At 40.7% G+C, this 10,128-nt stretch overlaps 1 protein-coding gene and 1 pseudogene across 1 annotated transcript in view; both read left to right on the top strand.

Annotated features, from left to right (window-relative positions):
• Positions 1 to 10,128, top strand: part of NUP210L (nucleoporin 210kDa-like) — a gene marked incomplete at its 3' end in the record, with an annotated part of 101,378 nt that overhangs the window by 81,712 nt on the left and 9,538 nt on the right. Inside the window, exons 21-28 of the mRNA XM_008592832.1 lie at positions 545 to 673; positions 1,152 to 1,279; positions 2,097 to 2,229; positions 3,095 to 3,157; positions 3,644 to 3,823; positions 4,194 to 4,274; positions 4,363 to 4,494; positions 8,599 to 8,757. Coding sequence (XP_008591054.1) covers positions 545 to 673; positions 1,152 to 1,279; positions 2,097 to 2,229; positions 3,095 to 3,157; positions 3,644 to 3,823; positions 4,194 to 4,274; positions 4,363 to 4,494; positions 8,599 to 8,757 — 1,005 coding nt within the window. The remainder of the gene's footprint in view (positions 1 to 544; positions 674 to 1,151; positions 1,280 to 2,096; positions 2,230 to 3,094; positions 3,158 to 3,643; positions 3,824 to 4,193; positions 4,275 to 4,362; positions 4,495 to 8,598; positions 8,758 to 10,128) is intronic.
• On the top strand, positions 4,955 to 5,126 carry LOC103607873 (annotated as a pseudogene).

Raw genomic sequence — 10,128 nt, 5'->3', positions numbered from 1 at the left:
TGGGAGCGCCGCCGCGCTTCCCAAGCGGCGCACTGTAGCAGTGCGCCACCGGGCCGGCCCTATGTTGGATTCTGCTTGAATTCAGTCAACTTAAATTTTGCTCATTATTAGTTAATATTTTTTGTTTTTTGTGTTTTTGGCAGCTGACTAGTACAGGCATCGAACCCTGGACCTTGGTGTTTTCAGTACTACACTCTAACCAGCTGAGCTAACTAACCAGTACATTATTTGTTAAGGAATGTATCTTGCCATGAACTGAAACATCATGTTAAGAGTACATATTAGGCTGTCTGGTTAGCTCAGTTGGTTAGAGCACATCCTTATAACCCCAAGGTCAAGGGTTTGGTTCCCTGTGCTGATCAGCCACCAAAAAAAACCCCAAGTAGTACATACTGTGCTATGCCTGAAACATCTAATGTTATCTCTGAGAATTCCCATCTGTAAGGAAGTAGGATGTATTTTCTGCTTTGGGCAAAAATAGTTGCTGTGATTGTGCTTGGAGAATGTTTGTTTCTTTACCCAGTTACCATTTTCTTCCTTCTAGTTAATACCAGTGCATCCTGGATTTCTCACCTTGGAGGTCTATGATCTGTGCTTGGCTTTCTTGGGTCCAGCAACAGCCCATATCAGGGTGTCAGACATACAAGAACTGGAGCTTGATCTGATTGATAAGGTGAGAGATGTTTGCTTTGTCTCAGAAATGAAGCAAGCCTCATTCTTACTCCCCAGCAGCACTTAATATTGTCTCTGCTCAGCTATTGTGTGTGTATACTATGACTTTTGGTGATGTTAATGGAAATACCTGTCCTTAAAGAACAATATTCCAACGTTAAATATGATGAAGATAGAGTGTTAAAGAACAACTTAAAATAGTATGCATACATTAGGCTTATTTGATCAAAGGCGAAATATCAAATGATTGAAGGAACATTTAGCATGGACAAAAAAATTTGCCACCCTTTAAGAGTTAGACTGTCCTTGGCAGGCTGGTTAGCTCAGTTTGTTAGGGCACAACCTTATAACACCAGGGTCATGGGTTCGGATCCCTGTAGTGACCAGCTGCCAAAAAAAACCAAAGTGAGTTAGACTGTCCTTGATGAATGAGACACCTCTACTAAAATCTCCATTCTCTCTTTTTTTTTAACTACAAGGTTGAGATAGGCAAAACCGTGTTAGTGACTATGAGGGTTCTTGGCTCTTCCAAGCTCCCATTCCGAAATAAGTACTTCAGAAACATGGAGCTCAAACTACAGTTGGCTTCTGCCATTGTCACCTTGATGTGAGTACCATTTGAATACCTCTCTCTCTCTCTGCTTAATATCATAAGAATCTCCCTCCTGGTAGCCTGGTCAGCTTTGCCTTTTATTTATTTCAGATTTTCTCCTTTCCTTTTTTGTTATAGTACCTTTCAGTCCCTACTCTCTTTCCATATTCAGCTCTCTACAAAATACCCTTTCGAGGTTGTCAGATGTCTTATATGGGGGCTAAAGTCATGTATTGCCACTAATATTTTCATTTTATGAAACTTTTCTTTGGATGCTATCTTTCGAGAGTGCTTCAGCCTACAGGACCTTCAAAAATCTGTCTAGAAGCAGAGGTACGGGTATTCCTCTCTGAGAAAGGAGACATACAGGAATTCCAAGACAATTTACTATTTACAATTTTGCCAGTCTATGTTTTTTGGGGTTTTTTTGTCCTTTTTGTGACCGGTAAGGGGATCGCAACCCTTGGCTTGGTGTCGCCCGCACCGCGCTCAGCCAGTGAGCGCACGGGCCATTCCTATATAGGATCTGAACCCGCGGGGGGAGCGTCGCTGCGCTCCCAGCGCCGCACTCTCCCGAGTGCTCCACGGGCTCGGCCCCAGTCTTATGTTTATATTGCCTTTATTCCTTTGGAGCCTTAGAATAAATTTTTGCCCTCAGGAACTTCCTGCTGTTGCCATGAAGTTTGTCTCAACTCTGGAAATTTATTTTTCTGATAGTTCCCCCTAACTAGAGTTAAAATGAGCAGAAAATGTTACACTTCTTGGAAAGATGCATCATTTGCCACTCTCAAAACCCAGTCTTTCTCACCTAAAAACACATGGGTCTTTGCAGGCTAATGGAGGAACAGGATGAATACTCTGAAAATTATATCCTTCGAGCTGTCAGTATTGGGCAAACGACACTTGTGGCTATTGCCAGGGACAAGATGGGGAGAAAGTTCACATCAGCTCCTCGGCAAATTGAAGTAAGGAAATGATCTCATCCCAAATTTGTACTTCATCTTATTTAGCATTGTTTATCTTTTTCTATTTAGTTTGCACAAGTTAAAAATCATTTTACAGTAAAAAATGATAGTTGTCTAACTCTTGCAAACATGTATGTTTTAGGTTTTGTATTTCTATATAAAAGTAATACAGTTCTCGTAGAAAATTTGGAAGGCCTGTAAACGTTTAAGATGCAGAATGAAAATCACCTATAATTCCACTACTCAGAGGCAAACATTAAGATTTTAGGGTATTTCCTTCACTTTTTTCCCCTATGCACATTTTAACATAAATTATACTTTTTATCTTAATCTTACATCAAAATTATTTCCTTATGTCATTAAAAGCTAATTGTTGGGGGCTGGCTGGTTAGCTCAGTTTGTTAGAGGGCAATGTTATATCACCAGGGTCAAGCGTTCGGATCCCACAGTACCAGCCAGCTGGCAAAAAAAAAAAAAAAAAAGCTAATTATTGGTCATGTGTTGATAATTGAGGCTGGGTAATAGGTGCCTGAGAGCTCATTACACTGCTCTCTCTAATTTTATATATGTTTGGGAAAAAAGTAAAAAAGAAACTTAATTGTAAACATAATTTTAATGGCCATTTTTACTCCAGTGAGTGGATATATAATAACTTATTTAAGCATTCCCATTTAAATAATTTTTTAAACTTTTTAAAATGTTCTGCTGTTATAAATAAAAGTTTTACTTACAAATAAAAATACTTATCTTTTTGTGTAACTTCTTTGTACATAATTAGGAATTTTCCTTAGAATAAGATCATGATCATTTGTTATCAAATCAACTCTAGTTAGTTACTGTTGTTGTTTTGGTTTTCTCCTTCAAGGTGTTTCCTCCATTCAGACTTGTTCCAGAGAAAATGACACTGATTCCAACTAACATGATGCAGGTGATCTTAAAGACAGAAAAAAAAGATTTACTTTTTTTCCTTATCTCACACACACACACACACACACACACACACACACACACACACACACACACACACACCTCTTCCTATTGGCCTCCTCACGGGTACTCCTAGCCAAGAACAACCGGATCTTATAAAGAAGGAAATTAGTATTTTCCCTGATCCACGATGTATATGGTATAAACTATCTCTTGGAGTCTCATGGATCATGTACAGCGCTTCCATTTCTGCATTGAGTTGATGTGGGATATGTTCTTTGGGAAATGAGGGAAGGTAAAGAAGTCAAGTTGCTAGGACAAAATAGCTAGCCGGTTAGTTCAGTTGGTTAGAATATGGTACTGTTAATACCAAGGTCCAGGGTTCACTCCCTGTACTGGCCAGCCACCAAAAATAAAAATTGTTGGAAAAAAGAGATGTGACTTCCTCCCCATGACCCAGGCATTCACTGGTATGTTTAAATTTCAGGTGATGTCTGAAGGTGGCCCTCAGCCCCAATCTATCATTCAGTTCTCTGTCAGTAATCAGACTGTGGCTGTTGTTAATAGGAGGGGGCAAGTTACAGGAAAGGTGGTTGGCACAGCTGTGGTCTACGGCACCATCCAGACAGTAAATGAAGATACTGGCAAAGTCATTGTGTTTTCCCAGGTATTGGTTCTTTGCTCTGCTCTGCTTCTACTCTTCCACATGGGAACCATATTGGGGATGGAGGGAGGGGGATGCATGAAGAGGGTGTCAGCATCCCAGGAAAACCCTTTTAGTCCCCCTCATCTGGCATTCTCTTAATCAGGGATGAAAAATATGTAATCCTCAATGAAAAACCCACAGAGTACTTGGCATTGTTGTAAGACATGGTTCCTAACTTTAAGGAATTCTTTAAAGACAAAACATATCTATGGTATAAGGTTTTTTTGGTTGTTGAATGCCAAAAAACCACAAACCAGTTATTATAAGCATCTCTGTCCACCCCACAGAAACTCCCTCTTTGCCTAAGCTTGCTCTCCACCCTCTTGAGCAGGATGAAGTGCAGATTGAAGTTGTTCAGCTAAGGGCTGTCAGGATCCTTGCAGCTGCAACTCGACTCATCACAGCTACTGAGGTCAGTATGGTGGTTCTATTCCGGGTTCATTATTATGATAATGCCAGCTGGTCAGAATATATAGCACAATGCCAGTTTCTCTTTTTAGATGCCAGTTTACGTCATGGGAGTGACCAATACCCAGACTCCTTTTTCGTTCAGCAATGCCAACCCTGGGCTCACATTCCATTGGTCCATGAGCAAAAGAGATGTATTGGATCTAGTGCCCAGGCATTCAGAGGTATGGATTTATCTGTTTATTATGTCACCTTAGGGATCTTGATATTAAATGTACTTCATCATAAGTTTTAGACTCATTGACTCACTTTCTAAACTACACAATATTGTTACTTTTTACTTTTCCTATTGTTCTGTGAATTCTGGAAAACTAAAAATCATATGAAGAATCCAAATTTGAATACTCAGATAATACTATATAATGTTTAATATTTTTGCTGGAAAGAGCTCTCAAAAGCAATCTTTCCTTTAATATTGTATTTGTTGTATAATGTTGTAATAATGTATTTGTGAGCAGATGACATATGAGTAACACATTATGAATATAAAGTATTATGCACAGTTTAAATATATAATCTTTTAACATGTTGAGACACACATTTGATTATATTCATAATCATGTTTCTGCTGCATGATGGGCGATTGACATTAGGTGGATATGGAGGGCTGCAGATGGTACTGCAATGCTGAGCAGGTTCCTGGGCCCACCCCACTGGGAGATAGAGAAGAACTGGATTCCTAGGGTGGGCATCTCAGGCACTGTGGGTGCCATGGGGGCTGTTGTGGCCCACCAACTGGAAGCTGGTTCTGGACTGGGTGCCTTCTATAAATGGCAAATTTAAGAAGGACAATTAATTAAACCTCCTTCCACAGTTCCCTTTGGTATCTGGTGGTGCTGGCTTTTCCCAATTCAGGACCTGCTATGATCTGGACCCATGGAATCCCTCAGAATGGACATCGAGGAAATCCACAATGCAATTTAAGATTTTATGTTTCCAGGGCTGGCTGATTAGCTCAGTTGGTTAGAATGTGGTGCTAATGACACCATGGTCCAGAATTTGATCCCTGTATCAACCAGCTGCCAAAAAAAAAAAAAGTTTATGTTTCTGAAAATAGCTTTGATGTTTTCATGCACATAGCATTAAACCTCACACTGAAACCTGAAAAAGTAAAAAAAAAAAAAAAAAAAGTTTGGTAAGAATCTAAAGTAAAGTTTGCTACAGACAAATTTTACCTAGTTCATAGTATTGTTACTTGAACATCACTGAGGGAACCCACCCAAGGTGGTCTGAGGATGGTGGCAGCCACTTAGGTCTGGGCTTTACCTTAGGAAGAAGGGACTTGGGGCCAAGGTACCCAGTCGGTCAGAATTCAGTGACCACGAGGAAAAAAAATGCAGTAGACCTTGGGAGAGAACAGAGGGGTTACAGGATCTAGAATTAAGAGGATGTTTCTGGAGCCAGCTAAAAAGAAAAGATGAAAAATCTGGAAAAAAAATCTATTTGTAATCTTTCTAAAAATATCCTAAATTTATAATTTAGGGAAACTAGTGGTTGGGTCTTCTGTCAGGGACTTGCCAGAGCCTGGCTGTACTTGAGGAGGGATGGAACTGTACTTAGTTTGGTAAAATTCAGGGTAGGAATTTGGCTTTTTTTCTTGAATAGCAAATAGGGTTGTGTGAAAGGAGGGAATGGCCTAGACCTTATCCTCTGTTCTACTTTTCCCTTCCTTCAATTTTCTTATCTAAAGCATCACTCTTCTCTAGCAGAATAAATAGTTGAGAGCCATACAAGTATTATCTCTTCCTGCCTCACACCCAGCATGAGCAAATTGGGTGATGAAATGGGTAACAGAAGGGTGTTCTCACTCCACAAGGTAGATTTCCTACACTGTGGAAATACTACCATTTATTTATATATATATTTTTGCTCTGCTTTTATTTATTTATTTATTTATTTTATCATTACACCATGTAAGCATTTTTTGTGGCCCTTTACTAATTTCTCCCTAATCCCCTTTCCCCCTTCCCCTTTTTCTTTTCTTTTTTTTTTTTTTTAAAGATGACCGGTAAGTGGATCTTAACCCTTGGCTTGGTGTTGTCAGCACCACGCTCAGCCAGTGAGCGAACCGGCCATCCCTATATGGGATCCGAACCCAGGGCCTTGGTGTTATCAGCACCGCACTCTCTCGAGTGAGCCACAGGCCGGCCCCCCCTTCCCCTTTTTCACCTTTAGTGTCCTCAGTTCCATTCTCTCCTTTTGAGAGTTCAAGGAATTATTGTGATTGTTGTATCTTTTTTTTACCCCCCCCCAGCTTCCACTTATGAATGAGGACATGGAGTATTTCTCTTTCTGTGCCTGGCTTACTTCACTTAATATAATTTTCTCTAACTTCATCCATGTTACTGCAAATGGCAGAATTTCATTTCTTTTTATGGTGGAGTAGTCTTCCATTGTGTATATATACCACATTTTCCTTATCCAGTCATCCATCAGTGGACATTTAGTTTGATTCCAACTCTTAGCTATTGTAAATAGAACTGCTATAAACATGGGAGTGCAGGTATTCCTTCAACATGATCATTTCCATTCCTTTGGGTATACACCTGACAGTGGGATTGCTGGATCATATGGCAGTTCTATCTGTAGTTGTTAGAGGAACCTCCATACTGTTTTCCATAATGGCTGCACTAATTTACAGTCCCAGCAACAGTGTAGGTAGGTTCCCCTTTCTCCACATCCTCACCAGCATTTGTTATTCTCTGTCTTTTTGATATTGGCCAGTCTAACTAGTGTGAGGTGATATCTCAGTGTGGCTTTGATTTGCATTTCCCTGATGCATAGTGATGTTGAGCATTTTTTCATGTGTCTGTTAGCCATTTGTATATCTTCCTTTGAGAAATGCTTATTCAGCTTTTTCCCATCTTTTGATTCGGTTACTTATTTTTTTACTATTAAGTTGTTTGAGTTCCTTGTATATTCCTTGTATATTATAGGATGCATAGTTTGCAAATATTTTCTCCCATTCTGTAGGTTGTCTTTTTTTAAAAAAAAAAAAAAGATGACCAGTAAGGGGATCTTAACCCTTGACTTGGTGTTGTCAGCACCACGCTCTCCCAAGTGAGCTAACTGGCCATTCCTATATAGGGAGCCGAACCCATGGCCTTGGTGTTATCAGCACCACACTCTTCCAAGTGAGCCATGGGCCGGCCCTGTAGATTGTCTTTCCACTCTGTTTTTTTTGTTTTTTTTTTAAAAAAAGATGACCAGTAAGAGGATTGTCAGCACCATGCTCACCCAATGAGCTAACCAGCCATCCCTATATGGGATCCGAATCCGTGGCCTTGGTATTATCAGTACCACACTCTCCCAAGTGAGCCATGGGCCAGCCCTTTCCACTCTGTTAACTGTTTCTTTTGCTGTGCAGAAGCTTTTTAGTTTGATATAATCCCATTTGTTTATTTCTCCTTTTGTTGCCTGTGCTTTTGGGGTCTTATTTATAAAGTCTTTGCCAGTCCTACTTCCTGGCTATCATTTATGGATTCATTTGGATTAAACAATTATAAACCACTTGTGTTTTAGCATGAAACTTTCTTTTAATCAACTGATTGAGATCTGAGCAAAGGAAATAGGAGTTTTTGTGTAGTAAAGGAGGGAAATGTGATTTTAGAACTTGGGATTCTGTTGTGAGTTGACAGATAGAAGAAAGGTCTTGAGGGCTCTGGAAAGCAAGAAGGCAACGGAGATGGAAAACGAAATGAGCTCCAAAAAGGTAGGCAGGTGCCTACTTCAATATTTACCTTAATGTCAGCTCTCCCTTCCCTATTGCCAGAAATCTGTCAAGTTCTAATCCTCCTTATCCAGCCTAGACTGGAATGATGAGTGAGGCAAGTGGGGAGATGGTCAGCCAGTTTTAGCATAGTCCTAAAAATAGGAGCTTCTATTTCTTGACCTCATTCTTCCTTGCCACCACCCTGAACTAGATTGCCTCACTTCTCTCCCATCTCAAGTTCTACTGTCTGAACCCATTTTAGAAACCACTTCTGTCATTTCCATTCTTTTCCTATCAGTGATTGACTTCAAGGTAACATAAGAAAAAATCTTATGGAGGCTTAACAGAATTAGTTGCACATTGCAAACAGAGGTTGACTTTAGAGGTGACTATGCTGCTGGGAATATGAAAAGAAATAACTATGAAAATAAGCTCCTGTACTCCAGTTCTTCTAGATAGCTATTTCCATCATACATTTTTCTTATTGTTACAACAAAGAAGGAAGGACACAGTGTTTATTCATGAATATTTCTTAATCCATCCCCTCACTGTCTAGGTTTTTCTACAGCTCCCGGTAGAGAATAACTTTGCCATGGTTGTCCATACAAAAGCAGCTGGCCGGACCAGTATCAAAGTCACTGTCCACTGTATGAACAGTTCCTCTGGGCAGTTTGAGGGGAATTTGTTGGAACTGTCTGATGAAATTCAGATCCTGGTAAGCTCCCAAACCTAAATCTTGTTTTTGTATATAAAGAAGAAAGTTATATTCTCTTACCATCCATAAAGAGCTTAGTCTGGATATAGAGAGAGAAATTGCCAGAGGGATTCCTGAAACAGGTTTGTAGTTCCTAGATCTTTGTTGTTCCTGCTAATTGCTTCTATATAGTACTGACCTAAGAAGCTGTAGGACATGGACTACTTTCAACTCCCCATACCATGAACACCATAATATTTAGAGAGGGACTCATTTCTGAGCTGCTCCACCTAACATAGATATTACACAGTCCATTTAGATATATTCACAGGTAGGATGAAATATAATCCTAACTTCTGGTAAGGTATAAGGGTATAGAGGCGTGGTTCTGATGACTTTATAAGGAGGGTAACAGAAATGGACTATTACACAATACCTGCACCTCCCTGGGGACTCTTCAGAAAGTCCCTATGAAGAAGGCCCTCACCAGATACACCCTCTGGACCTTGGACTTCCCAGCCTTCCAAAATCGGACTTCCGGTCAAGATGGTGGAATAGATGGTCCCTAGTGTCACTCTCTCCCACAAATCAACCGATTTAAACTATAAAAACATAACATCAATTGCATATGGAACGGGGAGACGTTCAGTGGGGGAGGCAGAAGCTCTGCAGAGACCACATGCCCTGCAGGGCCGCCATCGCACGATCCGGCAGATAGGCTTCACTGCCGCCACCCGGCTCCATTCCCAGCCCAGCCCAGTGTGCACAGGGTGGGGAGATGTCTGGCAGGGGAGGCGGAGGTGCCACAGAAACCACACACCCTGTGGGGCCGCTACTGCGTGATCCAGCAGGTAGGCTTCACCGCAGGCACCCGGCTCCATTCCCAGCCTGGCCTAGTGCGCATGGAGCAGGGAGACATCCGGCAGGGGAGGTGGGAACTCCATGGGGACCACACCGCTGCCGCACGATCCAGCAACCCGGCCCAATAAAATACTAAAAGCCAGAGATTGTCAGCCAAGAATACTCTACCCTGCAAGGCTATCCTTCCTAAATGAAAGGCAAATAGTATATTTCTCAGACAAACAAAAACTGTGGGAGTTCACCATCACACGACCACCCTTACAAGAAATTCTCAAGGGAGTACTGGGTTTGGTTCCTGAAAAATAACTACCACTGCCATAAAAACCCAAGAAAAATCCAAACCCACTAGTATAATAAAAATGGAAATTATGAAGAGAAAACAAACAAAAAGGCTATCTACAACCCAAGGAACCAACAAACACAGAAAACAAACAGTAAATCAGAAAGCAAGGAACAAAAGACACCTAAGACAACCAAACAATAATCAATAAAATGCTAGGAATAAATCAACACTTTTCAATAACAACTCTT

Source organism: Galeopterus variegatus, unplaced genomic scaffold (genome assembly GCF_000696425.1).
Source record: "Galeopterus variegatus unplaced genomic scaffold, G_variegatus-3.0.2 Scaffold154, whole genome shotgun sequence".
NCBI classification, from domain to species: Eukaryota; Metazoa; Chordata; class Mammalia; order Dermoptera; family Cynocephalidae; genus Galeopterus; species Galeopterus variegatus.
Note: the sequence above shows the minus strand (reverse complement) of the source record. Positions and strands in the feature narration are given on the sequence as shown.